The following is an 18,796-nucleotide window of genomic DNA, read 5'->3' on the forward strand; positions in this document are numbered from 1 at the left end:
GCACAGACACACACAACACATTATGACATCACAAAGTCCTGGAGTCTTGGTATTGATTTTGTGTTTAACAAACCCCAGTCTCACCGCACAACACGGCACCATTGATTTTTTCTTTTCCCAGACACTTTGGATGCCTTATGTTGCTGATGAATTATTTAATAGACGAGCTATATTCAAAGCCTCTGCTGAGAAAGACACGCCCGCATTCTCAAGAGATGACAAACAAATTAGTATCAACACGACAGGACGATTAAGAACAATTAAAAACAACATTCCATGATTCATTTACTTATTTTAGATGACAGTAGTTCAGAATATAAAGGCGGATGAATCAGATTTGTGTGTGTGTGTGTGTGTGTGTGGCAGACGATGCCAGGAATTGGACTTAATAGCTGGCTGCCTTTGCTATATATGGAACGTGTCAGTGTTGTTCCTTATCCTCCCTCAGTTTGACTCATTGTTGGTGTAATCTCTCCTCTTCCTCTTTCTCTCCTTCCCAGCACACTCACACACACACACACACACACACACACACACACACACACACACAAACACACACACACGTGACAAGATTGTAGGTCATCACTCCTGTTTCCGTGCTCCACCTCCTCCTCCTTATCAGTCTGCATCAGTGGGCACAGCGGTGATAGGGAGGCTGGTGACCGATGTACTGTTTGCCCAATGATGTGATGTGTTTGAACAGGGCTCACAGTACCTCCAGGGGATGAGAGAGACAGAGAGAGAGATGAACTTTCTGTGTGTTTGTGTGTGTGTGTGTGTGTGTGTGACAGAGAGAGAGAGAAGGACAAAAACAAAGAGAGGTATTTGCCCCCAGAGAACACAGAGTACACACACATGTACACCTTCCACATCCAGCGGGGGGCCGATTCATGGGGGTCTGAGTACACTGACAGTTTTGGTTTCATGATGTCACGTCTGAATTTCACCTCAAACAATCAAATGACATCTCTCGCTCACTAAAGCGACACCAGTTTAGTTCCATCCAACCAGAACAACCAAAGTGTTGTTCCAGGACTGATGAATGAGGAAACAAGGAGCAGCAAAGAAAACAGAGCACATCACACACACACACACACACACACACACACACACACACACACACACCAGATGGCCCTTGGCCTTTTTTGGTAAGCACAATGTCGCCATAATGAGCGTTTCACTGAGTCCAATAGGAGACAACCAGAGGTAATGGCATTACCAGCATCTCCAGCTGGGTCTCACTGCTTTTGTGTGTGTGTGTGTGTTTGTGTGTGTAGCCTGGAAGCTTATTTTATGGCCAACATGGGAATTCCCCTGACTAGACATGCATGGTAATGACATACATAGTAAATCTCACTTTCACTCATCTATTGTGTTTTTCTCTATAGCTATTAATTGGACCCTAATGGTTAATCCTGTCTCAGCACGCCCCCCTCTAGATGTGTGTGTGTGTGTGTGTTTATTTTTGTCTGTGTGTTTATTTTTCAAGGTGCCCTCATCTTGTATTTTATGGATCCCCATCTCCAGTATCCTGCCGCTCCACAGTCTCTTGGCACTGTGCTGAAGTTGGCACTTCTGCGTCGGCTTCCTGTGCCGGCGCTCTGAACTGCTGAGTGCCTTCAAACCGCTCACTGATGCTCACCGCTGCCTCTGACTTCTTTTTGTCATTTACATCCTCTTTTTCAAAACTACCTCACTCCTGCCATTTTTAGTTTGGACTGGACTCAGCAGATGACTGGCCGGTGAATAGAGAGAGAGAGAGAGAGAGAGAGAGGAAAAGCCGACGCCAGCCAGTCCTTAATGAAAACATGAATGCAAACTGTGTGTGTGTGTGTGGGTACAAGGAGAATCATTATGTGTGGGTGTGTATGGCATGCATGTGAACGCATGTAATCATGATATATTTACATGGATGCAGATGATTGCCAATGTTTTTGAGTTGTTTATATGTAAATGAATGCATTTGTATGTAAGTGCCTCCATATGTTTATATGCAGGTGTAAGGGGAGGGTGTGTTTGAGCATATGAGATCCTGTGTGTGTCTGCGTGTGTGTGTATATGTGTGTGTGTGTGTGTATCCTCCTTCTTACACGGGTTGATGGGTACCAGACGCCTCCATGCTGAGGGGCTGCCTGGCGCCTGCTTCCAGTCCTTCTATATGGAAACAGTTAGGAAGCGTTACGTCAGGCCGTCTGCACTTTCCACTGTCACACATGCACACACTTCAAGTCTGCACGCACACACACACACACACACACTGGGTGCACTTACATGTATGCACATTAAGAGATGTTCTCACGGAGCACACACTCGTTCTCTTTCTCTCATTCATCTGTTTTGATCCCCCTCACAGATGAAAGATGAAAGAATCTTAAATACACACTCATTACACACGGGCGCTGCTCGAAAGTTACGTCAGCACAGCATTCCACACTTTTCCACGCGTCACTAAAGATGACTGACTCCAAACAGCATTTCTGCCCTGCTTTTTTCCATGGAAAACTTGTCCTTATATAACCCTTGTGTTTGGCAGCCTCTTCCTCCTGCTCCCATTTCTCTCCGTCTGCCTCTTTCTCTCTTTCTCTCTTCCTCTCGCTCTTGTCCCTCTCCGTCTCTCATGCGAGCAGTCAAACGGGGGAGCTCTGTGGGTTGCGAGGCCAAGCAGGCTGTGGTTGTTCCCCACTCCCCTCTGCCAGGCCAACAATAGCCTCGGTTCAAACATGTGTGTCCAATATTCCTCTCCTGCCGTTGCACTGGTGCAGCCATATTCAGCCGCATTCATCAATTTGTTCTCATTTCAACACGAATTACAGCGAAATGAACACAGGGAGCTCATTAGTGCATTCGCTGCAGCGGCAGGCAGCGTTTTGCATGCAGCCTGTGGTGAGGAAGCATCCCAGGCTGCCTCTGAGGCACAGCAGGTCTCAGGTAATCCAGCTTAATGTAGTTAGCGTTGTCATGGCCACCTGTCTATTACACACTGCAACATTACACAAGACATGTGTGGGTGTCTAGACTGGAACTCTGAAACAAAGAAAGGCTGCAAGAGGGGCAGACGGTGCTGTCTGGAGCCTCTGATCTGAGGGGAGCGCTCACAGAGAAATGGGTCACAGCAGCAACTATGGAGCCCCCGCGCTGTTTTCTTTTATATAAAGCAGAGATATCATTTCTATCTATGGAGGGAGTTGAGTGCACTGAGATGATGAGAGGGTTCGATTTGAACTCTCAGCAGCAGAGAGCTGTGGCTGGAAACTCATTCTGTTTGTTCAGGCAGGGGGGGCGTTACGCAACTGACTGCTGCCACCTACTGTTGGCTCCCAGTCAAACTCAGCCGCTCCTCTCTCCTGCGTCTCCCCTGACAGGAAGGTGAGAGGGGATCGATACTTTTGTTCCTCCAGTCAAGCCCGCAGCAGATTGGATATACATCACTGTGTCGGGTCGGCAGGTTCTGCTCAGCGTCCGTTTGGAAGAATGAAACAGAAGAGAGAGAGAGAGAGAGAGAGAGAGAGGGAGGGTGTGTCTGCCAGCAGATGTAGTTTGTATGTAAGCGTTTGTAAGCACATATGTGTGTATGTATAAGTGCTGACTAAAGCAGCTGGTGGTGCTGACGTCTGCCTCTGTGATGGCAGCACAAACAGCAACAGCATTCTCTCTCTCTCTCTCTCTCTCTCTCTCTCTCTCTCTCTCTCTCTCTCTCTCTCTCTCTCTCTCTCTCTCTCTCTCTCTCTCTCTCTCTCTCTCTCTCTCTCTCTCTCTCTCTCTCTCTCTCTCTCTCTCTCTCTCCAGCATCAACCCCATCAGCACTCTCTGCCTGGTTTCAAACCCCATCAATGGCTACAAACACACACACACTCACACACTCACTCACACACTCACTCACACACACTCACACACTCACACACTCACACACACACACTGTAGTCAGCAGCAGAGAGCGCAGCAGTATACGTATCCCATATCTCAGCGTCTGCACCTTCACAAAACCACATCCTGGACCACCGCTGAAGATGGTGCTTAAAGGTGGACGTGACACCGCTGACACAAGGTCAGACACTGCCTCATCTCCATGAACGATGGAGGCCAGTGTAAGGGGTTACAGGTCTGTGCTGAGGTCATACTTTCCCCCTCAGGTATGATAAGTGCCCTATTTACGCATTCTGTGTAAGTACGCTTGCTTGAACCGTTCATAGTTCACAGAATCGTCTTTGATTCAAACGTTTTAGTGGTTAGAAGTTCTGCCTCACAGCACAAAGGTCTAGGCTTTTGATTTTTATGTAGTTCTTGCACGTTCTACCCGTGTCTGTGTGTGTTTCCCCCGGGTGCTGCATTGTTCCCGCCATCCAAAAACAAGTGTGTTAGGTTAATTACTCCTGCCAATGCCCTTGACCAAGGCACTAGGCTGTAGAGCTGCAGCTGGTCCCTGAACACACACTGCTCCTCATGTAATCGTTCAAGGAGAGAGAGATCAATGACAATTAATGTTACTTATGTTACTTCTTCTTACACTGTTTCTTGTTGTTTGTATCAGAATGTTATTGCGGGAAATTGTTACAAAACCTCAAAAGGGACTTTTCAGCCTGATCATTTGACTATAATCAGGTGTTGGGTTGCTTGTTCTCGGTGAGTGTAAGGCTTTGTTGAGACCTCACACACACAGACACACACCTACACACACAGACACACACACACAGGAGGCCCGTTGGCTGCTGACACACAGCGTCTGTGGCTGCCCCCTCTGTTATCGTTTCTCCTCTCTTTGCCCGTGACCTCAGAGTTACATGGGAGCTATTTCTGTTAAGTTGCTGCTGGCTGAAAATGACTTCATGTCTCACTTGCCTGTAAGAGGGAGGGGGGAGGGGAAACCCGGGGTGCTTTATTTGTGGAAAGTACAGTGAACGCTTTGATGGTTCTTTACACTGTTAGTTTCAGTTTGATGCACCAAAGCATAACGAGCTCCATCTCTCTTCCTATTCCCTCTCTTCCAGTCGCCACATGTCCTCTATATTTGACCTCACAAGCTGCCTTCAGGCTCTTAATTCTTCTTGTTCCTCCTCTCTGCTCCTCATTAAAGCATTACACCTCCTCTCCTTCAGCCTGCCGTCTTCCTTCACTCCAGCAGATTGACTCCTGGGCGCATCCTCTCTCTCTCCTGCACCTCCCCTTCCTTAGAATGGGAAGCTGAGTGAGTGCTGGAGCCAGGTAGGGCCGCAGACGTTAGTAATGCGGCTGAAGACTGACTCACACGCCGCCGAGACATCAGCCGTCAGCGTGGAGCCAGCAATGACACAATCACAAACACACACTTTTACACAAGACACTGAATCGACGCACGAGGCAGACAGACTGGTGCCGACGATCTGAAACCGTAGAGTCATGCAAGTCAAACAAGTAGCCATTATCATCACCTCATATGTGATCACAGCTGAGGAAATGAATCCATTAGCAACGTATGAGGTCAGACTGCTAACGGTAAACATGTTTATGATACATATCTGCTCGGTTTGCTGAGACAATTACCGTTTATGGTAACATGTGATTAAAAATATATACTCATAACATCAGATAATGACATCGTTTGTCAGAGTGATGATGTTTACAGCATGATAACGCCAAGAAGATCGTTTTCATACTTTTCAAATTGGGAGTGTCTATAAATCACAAATACAGAAATTAAACTGTAATAACGCATTATTTCATTCACGTTTAAGAGACGTGACACATGTGGAGCCTTTTTCTGATAAAAGCTAACACATATTCAAGTTGTAGCCACATTAACATACTTAGAAATTCACAAATAAATATCAATTGAGTGTTTTTGAAAATAGCAAAAGGTTAAATTTCAAGTCATACCTTTTTCATTTGTTGTTTTGTGCGCATGAAAATATAAAAACATTACATCAATTGTGTCATCTGTCTGATTGTGCGCACACACACACACACACACACACACACACATGCATGTGCGCGCCCTCCTCATTGCATCTATTACACATTTATTATTCATGCAAGAGTAATGCGAGGTGTCTCCGTTTTAATGCCTCCTAATGGCTTTTTGAGTTACCGCCGCCAGCTATGAATAAATCATCTCCGTCATGCCAAAGCCAATACCTCACTATGGTAGCAAGGAGCTGATCTATAGGTATGTGTGTGTGGTATGTGTGTGTGTGTGGATGTGTGGGTGTGTGGGTGTGTGGGTGTGTGTGTGTGTGTTACATGCATGCAGTGTGGTACAAGTGCTCGCCACCGCAATCATTCTCCATGCAAACACTGATGCTCTTGTGCAAGGAGGATGACATCATAATGCAAATATTTACTGTGAATACCAACAGACAGCAGATATGAGAGGGAGCATTATGGGTGCGTTCACTTTGGGTTTGCTGCCAAAATTCCCCGAAGTCTTTTGATTATAAATTTGCTAATCTGCTCCCATGACAATAAAACACTGAATTGTGTCGGTGTCTTCACTTTCAGCCACACTGTGCTCATCTCTTACACAGTGGCTGTACAGTGATTACATCACAGCAATAAGATCTTATATTGGCCTTACAAAGTCATTTTTTATACGTCTCAGCACAATATTTCATTATCTTATAATATGTGATATTGTGTTCTTCCTGCTAACCCTGTATACAGTAAACACCTTATAAGGTAATGTAATATTGTTACATCACCTTCCACGCCTACCATGGTGTTTGATCAACAGCACAATTTGAAAGTAATCATCTTCACTTTGTTAGTATTTATAGAAGAACTTTTAGATTAGATTACATTGAACAGGTTTTTGTTTTTACTTTATTGCATCCATCCCCTGTATCTCTCAGAGTGCAGAAGGGGAAACTTAAGCAGGTCTCTTGCATAAACTGTACTGAGATAGTGCAAAATGGGAACATATCGACCCTTGGATGGCTCAGTATTGACGAGAGGATGGATTTCAGGAAGTGACCTTGGCTTACCCAGACATGCACCTAACCAAAGCCCGGCTCGTTTTCCCACGCAGCACATCTCTGGCACCAGCCGGCCCTCTGGAAACAGACAGCAGTTTATGTCCTCAGGAGGACTAGAGGTTGTTTGTTGGACTGGTGTTATGTCATTGTTGTCACGATAAAAAAAAAGGTTTTAACAATGTGAGTGTGTCATAAAGTGAGTTGGGGAAAAATGTTTTGCTTTTTGAGCCCATAAAAGCCAATGGTGAAGTTGTCAAGGTCCTGCCAGCTGCTCTTGAGCAAGGCACTTACAACGCATCTAAAATAGTCAATACCTATTTCCTGCATTGATATCGACACAGCATTAGCAAGAAACTAAAATAGAGTATAGCACGTTCACCAGCGTAGTGTCAATAAACATCCCATAGCGACCTCGAGTGGCATTTATTTGTATTACAGCAAGTTTGAAGGGTTCAACGTATTCCTGTCAATCATTTATTCAACTCCGCCTATCTTAGACCTGATTGGTGGTCACCAGGGCGCTGGAGTGTCAAGGAGCCAATCATGTGGCTCTGCCTCCTGTTAACAGGGCTCCCGTTCTCAATGGCCTCTCTGTCGCCTGTGTGCAAGTGTTATTTATAGAAACCAGAGGATGCAGACTGGAGCATGAGAGAGGAAGGGATAGGCAGAACATGAAAGAGGAGGGGAAGAATATTAGGATATCATCATGGCCATAAGTCTTGCTTGAGGAGCCATTTTTTCAGGGCAAAGTAAATATTGATCCTGTCATCGCGTTTTGAATGTGTTTGATTCATGGTTTTCTTACAGAGGACACCTGGGGGGTAAAATGGAAATGGAAGATGGAAAGGACAATTAGAAGTCATATAGAAGGAATGGTCAGAGAGTGAGGTGATTTCTGTGAATTTTGGGCTGAAATATATTCCTGCAAAAAAAATAGAACCAAACAAAATAAGTAATATTCCATGTTCAAGGTCAGATTTCATGTAATGCAACCAAACCACCGTTTTTGATTTATAAATTGTAGAATTTAAAAGATAAACACTCCTCTGTATAGACTGGAGGTGAATAAGGAGGTGGTTAGACAGGTCAAAGATATATTTGTACCTAATACCCGCACTCAGCACTTTTATACATATACAAACCTTAAAGCATTACATCATCCAGGGACATGTTGGGCACACATTTTGTTCATTTGAGGACAGGCTGTTTCTAAGGATACTGGCTGATTCCAGGATAGTGTGTGGTAAATGCAAGTCTCATTTAGTAGCAATCAGATAAGACATACATTGTGTTTTTTACAATTTTTACTTTATTTACTTCTGTTAGAGGAACTTTTATTTCATCATCTCTTGTAACATTTGGAAAGAAAAGACACAACCTGCCACAAGTGAAATACAAATTGTATTATAGTTTTGTTAAAGAATTGCTATGTGTGGCATTTTGTTTGACTCAAATAAAACCGGGATATTTAAATATTCAGACATGAATATAAAAGTAATTTATAATTTTATAAATTTTATATAATTTGTTCCAGATCAAATTGCCTAATTTCAGGATCTTGACAGAAACTATGGTCACGATTTCTAGATAAACAGATCATTAAAATCAAGGAAAAATACAGTCCAATTCCCCAATTGTGTGTCACATGATCCATATTAATGGATTGTTTATGGGCTTGAAAGAAAAGGTCAGATTTGTCACCAGCCAGAGTTTGGAGTCATGACTAGTGCAGGTGCAATGTTCAATGAAAAGAAAGCCAATCAAATGACATTAGACTCCAAATAGGAAATGGTGTCTTTCCCTGGAACAACAACAACAACAACAAAAGAAATGCATGTGTCACCATCAGCACAGATCCAGTCTCTTCTTGATTTATATGAGAGTGTTCTGTGAGTTGATGTCACCTATAACTACATATCCCACTGCATCTGTGTCCGTGCAGCTTTGCGTGACACGCGTTTGACGCACGGTGGAGGCTGTGGGTCGGGTCTGTGTTTACTTCCGGACTCAGATTAGACTTTGGCTCAGAAAGCAGCAGCAGCTCCGGTGGAGGCTCATCCTGTCAGCTAAGCACCGCGGCCATACAAGGCTTCATGACAGAAGGTACCGGGCTGACAAGAGGCATCCCGACCGTCATCTCACTGCGGGGCGAAGGACACCCGGCACGCCGACGGAGAGCGACCGCGCACCCGACACCGACACCGGGGGACTACACGCCTGCCGACACCGCTGCACGGTCTCCATCCACTTGCCTTCGAGCTCAAAGTCACTTAACGCCGCGCTCCCGCTACCAGCTAACGAACTGAGCCGACGGTGTTATCAGCGCTTTACGCTCCGAGCTAACTGAGGACCAAAACAAGCACAACCGCACAAAGTTTCCTGCGACGTTTTGGTTTCCAACGCCCCCCGAATTCCAACAAGCGGGTGAATCCCGGGCGCCGGGGAGAGCGACGGGAGTCGGCGGTCCCAGGGAGGAAGGACAGCAGCGCGGGTGGTGTCTGGATAAACTAGGGGGTCTCCTCCGGCTCCTGGTGGATTTATCCCCTGGCAGCTAACGTTAGCTGAGCTAGCTCCAAACACCATCATGGATTGGTTAATGGGGTGAGTACATACGGCTAACTCGGCTAGCTAGCTTACGACAACTCTGACAGGTCAAACTGCGCAGTCTTTCTAACGCTGTTTTTAACATAACCGCGCAGATATCAACACCACCTGGATCGGTATTAGACAGACGCGATGTCTCGCTGAATTATTTTGAATTTGCACTTTATTCACATGAATGTAACCTGGTGCCCAGCTTAGCTTAGCTTAGCTCTGCGAGGCTAGTTTTGGTAGCAAAGCTGGCAGCGCTCTCATTTTGCAACCGTGAACCTAAACCTTTACCGGGCGGTATTTTGGGGCGTCTCAGTGACCTGCAGCAAACAAGCCAGCGAGTGCACCGCCAACATGAAGCGGGGAGAATATGTGTGTGGCTGCCAGTTTGCTGGGAGCGTATTTATAGGAATGGCCGTCTCTGCCAGGGGGCTAATGTTAGCTGTCAGCGGTGCTAACGCGGCTATGCCCGGTGCTAGTTTATTTCCTGTGCAAGGTGCGCCGAGCCTGGCCGCTTTGACTCCAGCCCCGAAAACTCATCTAATACGCTCTTTGAAGGCCAGTTTCGGTGTTATTTGTCATTTAGTTTCGATATTTTGTAGATTTTCGTATCGAAGCTTGAATTTGTCACTGTTTAAGTACTGATGTTGCCTTTATCTAGGTGACACCTGCCCTGACTGATGGAGCTGGGTTGTGGCTTTATTATATATTTTTTGGCTCACGAAGATCAGAGTTAATGATCCGTATGAGTGTCTACGGGTTGTCACTGTATAACATCAGGTGTAAAACTTTCAAAGATCTCTCACTTTTACTATGTAACATCCAGGGTTAATGCGTGACATCATATTGTATTGAGTTCTTGCATTTCCTTACCAATTTGCTAAGCAAATTATTAGAGGATGGATTGTCTCTTGAGAGTCCACTCCATATTTGCCTAGAAATATAGGAGAGTAGCTGTGGTTGCTTTGTTATATTGACACATTCACAGCCACATAGTGAAGTTGCAGTCTCACTCTGTGATGCCAAGATGCCTGAAATGGGAGCAGATTAGTTCTCTGGGGCATATTACTAAAAGATTGGAGTGTTGCTGTGGGGCTGTTTGCTGACGGGGTGTCAGGTTGGTTGTCCAATTGCAGCCAAACAGGCGGTGCAGAGGAAGGGTGGAGGGCCTGTTTGCCAGGGTGGGCCTTAACACTGTGACATTTTGGCTGTGAGATAATGGTACGCCCCACTGATTACCCAAATCACAAGATCAGTCAGTCCACGCCAATGCTGACTAATCGTTTTTGTTTTGTCCTCGTGTTTCAGTTTAGTCCTTTCATTTGAAAATGTAATGAACCCCCGTCTTTGGTTTCTCTCTGTCACACCATACGCCACGTCATTCGAGCTGAACTTGTCTGCTTAGTGATGTGATACAGTGGTGAAACATCCAGGTATGTCTTGGTGTTAGAGAAGTGGAAGAAGCAGAGGAAAGTGAAGAAGCATATAGGAGGTGTGGGCAACGTAATTGGTGCAGAGTGAGTTTTTAATCAATATTCTGTACATCAATACCAGGATGCAGAAGTCAAACAACATCCAGCAGCTCATGCTTTAACATGGGTGTCGGTTTTGTGTAGAATATCAGGCATTGTGTCATTTTCTGAGAGGTCTTTACATGTTTATAAATCAAATAAATGTAACGTTTGTGCAAGTTGAGAATAGCACGTCCCTGCATGTTAAGGTGTGCGTTTGCTGACTGTGTATGTGAGCTGAATACATTTGATGTGAGCAGGCGTGTGTCCAGCATGCGTCACTGACAGAGTGAAGTCCATGAATGAGTTAACCAAGTGTGTAATCACACTCAATACAGACCCGGGGTGAAGGACGAAACAGCCAGGTCCAATGAGAGGAGGAAGTAGGGAGGAGGGGGGGGAGAAGGAGTGAGTTTCAGAGAGCTCAGGGATGATGGAAGAAAGCGGCAGAGTGATGAAAGCAGCTGGAGAAATGTAGATGAGGAACGCAAAAAAAAGGAGTGTGATGAATGGAGGAAGAGAGACTGATGAGGAGAAGGCAGGGTGACGTAAAGGAATAGAGGAGCTGGAGATGCCACGTGTCTGACCGATGGAGGAGAAAGGACAGATGGGAGAGCGGGGATATGTGAATGCCTCTGATGAAATGGCCGATTAGAGAGGAAAAATTGAGCAAATGAAGGAGCTGGTGGGGAAGAATGACGGTTCCCCTGAGAATCCAGTGGAAGGCTGGAGCTGATGACAAACCTGTGATGGCCTAATAATGGTAGATGGGTTGAGGCTGCTGGATATAGTAGGAGTCTATAATGGGTGACTGGTGCCACAGAACGTCATTTATCCTGTGGTTAGAACAGGAGACGAATGGTTGAGTGCTATTTGCGGGTGGTTTGGTGTCTAATATTCCCCTGTAGGTGCCCTATTTGTTTGTGCACCTTCTATCCCGTGTATTAACTGTGCGATGGCCGACTTTGCCTGTGCCGGGGCGGTGACGTGGGCTCCGGTTTGTGCTGTATTTTCCATTTCGCACACAAAAGCGAGTGCATTTTGGAGCAGCAATGACCTCATCCGTCCAGCTTCAGAGACCTACGCAAGACATTACATCACAGGCGAGATGCGCAAACGCCTAACTGTGCCTTTTCCTGCTGGGGCGAAATGGGCAGGCTTTGACAGATGTTTAATCCCCCGTGCGTTTCAGTGATGGATTGGGAATGCTAAAAGGAAAGAGAGAGAATGAAAACAACAGCAGCAGCGGCGGCGGCGGCTAAGTGCAGCGAGCTCGACGCCGCCGCCTGAACCGAGCCAGAGTCGGATTTAACGCACACTTACCTCGCACAGCATCACCTGTGACTTTATGCTACATGCCTGTGTGTCGTTACTGTGCAGCGTTTGAGTAACGCAAGCGATATACTCCAGTAATAAAGGCTTTGCTTGCTGTTTTCCTCACCGATTTTCAGTATTTCAGACGCAGTGTGTTGTGTTTGATCCTGTAACCTTGTTTGTGATCGTAGTGGTTCTTTGCCAGAAAACAAATCTTCCACAAGAAACCTCTTAGTTTGGATATTTTCACCTCTTCTGTCTTACTGCTGCATTTTCCCTGCGTCGTGCTCAGAAATACCTCTCTATTCTACACTGCGTTTCAGGCCGTGTGTGTGTCTTTGTGTAGTCGTCCCTCCCTGTGTAACTTCTACCGTCTCCTGAAAGTGGTCTGCATTTCTTCAAAGATAGAGAAGGGGAATTCACAAGTGCTCATAATAGGTTAGACTTCCTTACAATGGAAGTGTGTGTCTATTTATTTTTGCTGTCACACCACTGTGGCTCACGTCCAAAAATGGAGCAGGCCTGCTTGATGTGTTACAATAGCTCTTCTCTCTGTGTGTGCTCGCGCTGTGTCGCTTCTTGCGTTCGTGACCTCGTTTAAAAGTCCCAAATTCCAATAGACCCAACAGTTTAAAGTCTTGTCATGTGAATCTGAGTTTAGCATATTCCTCGGGTCAAAGTCTGTCTCTGTCGCTGCTTGTTCTTATCAATAACGTATGGGGAGCGGGTGAGGTTGTATCATGTGCTAACAGTTCATGTTTTCCAGTGGTCGCTCACTGGCCACTGGAGCATTTCCAAGAATTGGAGAAGCACACAGTTCTCTGGATCAAATCAATGATCGACTGTAAAAACTACAGTGTAATTTCCGGATCTAAGTGAACAATGTGTCACAGAGAGCATTATGTAAGAAACCTGCAATTACTGAGCCTAAAATTCACCCTCCTGTACGACTAATGGCAGCTTAAAGTGAGAGGTTGAGCTTATCATAACACTCACTGTTGCAGTTTGGATCAGTTTGACAGCTACAGTGCAGCACTTTGTTTCTGATTGCAAAGGCAAAACGTTGAAGAATGTTCCTTACAGGTTGTATATATTGCTATCAGTTGTAAATGTCCCTCCTTAAGCTCACTGGTCTGATGAAACCCGAGGTGCATGTCTGAGTAATGTTCCTCTCTGCTTTTGACTCGTATATGTCGATGTTTCCTGCGGCGCTCTTTGTCCTCACGCAACCTGAGAAAGTATTTCCATCTTCACCACACTCAAACACACACAGCACACACAAGTCGCACGCAGCCTCAGCACAGGTGGCTGGTTCGCCTTCTCACACTGCAGATGCACAGCTGATAATAGACTGTGGCAGATGAACACACATCACGTCAGCGCAGTGGCCTGCTGGAGAATAGAGACGAACCAACACTGACTCGGTCTAGTTTGGACTGGAGTTTAGCTTCAATGTCTTCGTTGTACTTCTTTCATAGAGGCTCCCAGGTGGATTGTGTTGTCATTAGGACTGGCCCGAGGGTTCTGGTTCTGGAGCAGCCAGTGTGTGTGTGTGCCTGTGAAAGAGCCGTTGACTAACCCTTTGCTGTTGCTGTGAAGTGAGCTTCTGTTGGCTTACCGTGTGTCACAGAAAGAATCTGGCTCGATTAAGAATTAATTTATTATGTCTGGCAGCAAAGATACTGTACAATTACACCCCCACTGTGGGTTGGGCCAAGGTTTTTAAGAGCATGTCAGCCAGCCAAGCCTTTAAAGACAGTAATACGATGTAGTTAGACAAAATGAGCCTGTGTTTTGAGTGGCAGGTCGCCCAGTATCTCAGCTCCAAGGAGCACCCAGCACTGAGGGAAATAGCTCCTGTGTTCCTGTGTCCATCGGTTTGAAAAATGACGTCTACTGACTGAGGTATGCTCCAGTTATACACAATCATTTTCAGTCTTTCAGTCAGTTAGTATAGCTCCTGGTGCATCAATACTTGGATTCCCTCTGGCGGTGAGTGTGTGGAGTCCAGAGCCTCTGCACTAAGGTTAAACACATTCTTTGAGCCTGGTGTTTGTGGTCTCCTCTCCCGTTGCAGACATTAACACAGCGTGACTCCACCACACTGACCTTAGAAGATCTCTCTGAGACAGAATTAACATTTAAACATTTCAGAAAATAGCATCTGCGGTTGCTTTCGTATCATAAAGGGATTGTTTTCTGTTTCGAGCGTTGTGTCCTGAGTTTCCGACGGAGCTTAGATCGACTCTGGGCTTTAGTTGAACCGGATCCTGACGTCCGGCCATTTAAAAACTACATGATTCAGTGTCATGATTGGCTGGTTAGGTGTGAGGACTGTAGATAGCAAGGCAGCCTTTCCTCACACTGTTTTTGTGCTGCGTGTTGTGTGTGTGTCTTTGGTACCGATCAAGGCTATATTTCCAGAGAAGCCGAGTTCTAGTTTGTCAGAGCAGACGGAAGCTTCACTTTGTGGGACCCTCACAGCATGCAAATGAGCAGCAGCGCTCTGTGGCAGCACGCAGCACCGTAAACACGCTATGTCATTCTGCTAGTGTCTGCTGGCTACGGCATAACTACAAAAAAAAGAATGGGAGAGGCAGTATTTTTTCCTGTCATCGAATGCTTTCAGAAGCTTGATATTGTGCTCCGTCGCCTTTATTTTCCTGTGTGAGGTCTTGAACAAGTGCTTACTCTTCCTCAGATTTTGTTTTTCTCTTCCCCTGTGGAGCAACGGGGCGAAAAGTGATCGGGGCACCGCAAAAGCTCAGAGGTGTCGGTGACTTCGGGTTTCGCGGCCGCGGCGAGCCGTTCACGCGGCAAGCGAGGAAGAGTTTGAAATGACTTGTCAGATTCTAGTTCAAGTAATGTTCGGCTCCAGCCTTGAGGGAGATGGTATGAAAAGAGACGCACTGAGTCAAATGTGTGTGTCTGTGTGTGTGTGTGTGTGTCAATGGAGCCCTCCCCAAGTTTGATGACCTGAGCCTGTAGTTTAGTTTTTAGTACTTCAGCGCACAACACGGGGGAGATATAAAGCCTCTATTGAATGCCTTTCAAGGAGGTAAATAGCCTGAGTACAGGAACACACACACACACTCACACACACTCACTCACACGCACACAGAGGCTCTCCTGAAATAACACTGCTTCACTCTCTGGAAGAGTCTCTCACTTCCCGATCAGATGCAGGGACCGGGAGAGGCCCAGTAATGAATCTGATACCGGAATGACTCAGCAATTTGCCTTTCTCTGAATATGGATAAGTGGGTAACCGGAGAGGGAAACTGCACGGCCGGTATTAAAGTGCTCGAGCTGGAATCTCTCGCTGCGTGTTACAGTTTAACCTCTTCTTTCTTTTTTTAAACCTGTGTGTTCTTTTGATAGAGTGCATACTAGCCACTAGCATACCTGGAGCCAGACTGCGGTGGTGGGACTCGTTCACTCGCTCCAATCGGTTTCGACTTCAATGGCGTCCTTATTTCAGCCGCCTGTGATTCGATAGGTGACAGGAAAGGACAGTTGTTGGTTGTTGTTGTGGTTGAAGTTGTTCCACCCGCTGTAGCGCTCAGACCAGGCACGGCCCGGCGGGTGTCCGTGTGTGTTAGTGGTTGCGTGCGTGTGCCTCTATTTACTTTGGCAGGGATTTGAACCCCTGCTGCGACTGTGTTTACCCTTTCGCAACACTCTGCCCAGCGCTGCCCAGCGCACACACACACACACACACACACACACACACAAACACACACACACACACACGCACACACACACACACACACACAACATGGCACTGCCAACGGATGGAACAAGGCAGAGAGGGGAAGAACCAGCATGACTCATCAGCTGCACACACTCCTCTCCCTCCCTCCCTCCATCCATTCTCTCTCTCTCTTCTATGTCTTGTTATTTGTCAAATTTAACAATATACATCCTAACATATTTTAATTTGTGTAGCACAGGGCCGTCGCAGGTTCCTCTGGCAACCGCAGGCCCGGGAGCAGGAGCCACCGCGCTGTCACACACTATCACACTCACACGGCCGCTGCAGGCTCAAGCTGTCTTCAGATCAGCTAAATAAAGTTCAAACCTCCTGCAGTCAGAGTTGAGTTCACTTTTTGTCGCACGCACAAGATGGCCGATTTACCCGGACTAGTGTGTGTCAGATTCAGATAAGATATATTTTCAATTAGCATCCTTCTTTGAAACTAAGCGTTCACTTTCACTTCAGTTTAGCCTTTTCCAAGTAATCAGATTGCGTTCTTCCTGCAGTAGAAGAATGCACGTCCTTTCATCATAACAGCAGTACGTTTGAATCTTGTTATCTTCCAATATGCTATCATGAAAATCTGACAATTATATCCTATAAACTGTGACGGCACCGCATCCTCCTCGCCGGTTTCTCCACGTCAGTAAACCAGCCTCGTTATCCCACACACTCGCGGCTCTGTGTCTGATATATGTGCCGCTTTACGTGTGAGCAAGCCAACTGGGATTCCGTATGAAAGTGGCATCTGGGACGACGACAGCTGGAGGACACCGTGCTCATTTTACACGCACACACACACAAATACGCACGCATGCACACTGTGACACACACCTGCATACAGTTACATCGCCGTGATACAGAGCCCCGGCCCCTGATCACAATACAGTGTGACTAATGTGCTTTCATTCCTTAAGCGCTGAAGGAGGCAACACGAGCAGCATCACGCACACGCACACGCACACGCACACGCACGCACGCACACACACGCACGTATAATCATGTCATGAGGAAAAACAGGAGTGAGATCAGTGAATAACGTGGAAAGTTTGGATGTGAAATGCAGTGATCAGGAGAACGCAGCTCAAAGGGAGAAGCGGGAGAATGTAGAACGTGAAGAGGATGGACGGGGGAGGAGGGGGGGAGGGAGAGTGTATGGTAGCGCAGAGGCGATGGGCAAGATATGGAGATAAATGGGAAGCGGTGGCGAGGGTCAGAGAGGTAGATTAGAAACAGCAGAGGTCTGCAGTAGAGGACAGAGAGGGAGATTTAACAGCAGGGGCCCAGGCCGCCTGTCACAGAGAGAGAAATGGAGCCTGGAGTCGCATCGGGGATGGACGGGGGGGAAAAAAGGTGGTGATGAAAAACACCTCGGCTACTTTCTCTGTGTCTCTTCCCAGATCCTTTAAAAGCTGAGATTGTTTTTCCCAGTCAGGTCATCATTCAACCAGGAAGGCCTAATTTAGGACAGGTGAATTCTGGGTGATTTCTTCTTCTTCTTCTTCTTCTTCTTCTTCTTCTTCTTCTTCTCCTCTCGTGCTATGCTGCGGTCAGTCAATCAGTGCGGCGCTGGCATGTTGTTGGGATCGCTGTAAGCCAAAGAGGTCGGTGTCCTTGGTGGCCGAGGCGAGGCTGGTCGGAACTGTAATTGGATTATAGAGTGGCGCGTTGCGTCAGGCAGACCCAGAAGGGTGTGCGCGCGCACACACACACACACACACACACACACACACACACACACACACACACACACACACACACACACACACACACACACACACACACACACACACACACACACACACACACTTAAAATGCACCATCACTTTAGGGAGCGAGTCCTAGACGCTGTGCAGATCTGCCTCTCCTTTCCTCCTCACACACTCCATCATCTTACACCGCAATCAATGAACTCCCCCTCACCCCCTCAGCTGATCTGAATACGTGTAATCATGGATGTTCGTACGTGTGTGTGTGTGTGTGTGTGTGTGTGTGTGTGTGTGTGTGTGTGTGTGTGTGAGGGTTTCTGGGTCCATGCAACCAGAAGAATAGAGGAAGAGGGCATGAAAACGGGAGAATAAGAACGTAGAGAGGAGCCATAGGAGGACAGGGCGGATGTGAGACGTCCTACTTGGCTCCAGTCCTGCAGAAGGGAGTGAAGGAAGTGCTCTTGACCTTCTTTAAATGTGAACTTCCTGTTTAGCAGCTGTTGGCATGAAGTTAGAGGTGATGTCATGGCTGGCGTGTGTGTGTGTGTGTGTGTGTGTGTGTGTGTGTGTTTCCCAATTGCCTGGTTTGTCCTTTTATTGTCTCTGTACGCGTCAGCTCATGTGACATCGTTTCCAACACCATTTAAGTGGGATGCATTTCATGTCAAGTCGTAAATGTTTAATAAGCTCAGGTCGGTGTTTACTGGACCGTCGCGCTCCTGTTCAGTTTACGGCTCACACACACTTTGTATTTTACAGATGACGCGTTCACAGGTCGCATTCCGCCTGGTGGATCACAATTATTCATTCGTCGCCTGTAAACCCGCCAAGATGTTTGCTGGTTGCTTGCGGTTTAGAGATTTGGCTGAAGTTCCTCATGAATGATTCGCAGCGAGCAAAGATAGGGGAAGGAAGATGACTGCCTGTCTAGCAGAGATCTAGAGTCGAGGCCGCTGTGTCTCATAAAGC

The 18,796-nt window shown here is 46.6% G+C and overlaps 1 protein-coding gene across 1 annotated transcript in view; it reads left to right on the top strand.

The window, feature by feature from the left end:
• Positions 1–8,969: 8,969 nt before the first annotated feature.
• The window catches only part of mob2a (MOB kinase activator 2a), a 51,318-nt gene continuing 41,491 nt past the window's right edge, over positions 8,970–18,796 (top strand). The window contains exon 1 of the mRNA XM_076140042.1: positions 8,970–9,545. Within this exon, the coding sequence (XP_075996157.1) occupies positions 9,529–9,545 (17 nt within the window). The 5' untranslated portion in view covers positions 8,970–9,528. The remainder of the gene's footprint in view (positions 9,546–18,796) is intronic.

This window comes from Genypterus blacodes, unplaced genomic scaffold (assembly GCF_046128005.1).
Source record: "Genypterus blacodes isolate CSIRO-AG114 ecotype Tasmania unplaced genomic scaffold, CSIRO-AGI_Gbla_v1 ptg000015l_1, whole genome shotgun sequence".
NCBI classification, from domain to species: Eukaryota; Metazoa; Chordata; class Actinopteri; order Ophidiiformes; family Ophidiidae; genus Genypterus; species Genypterus blacodes.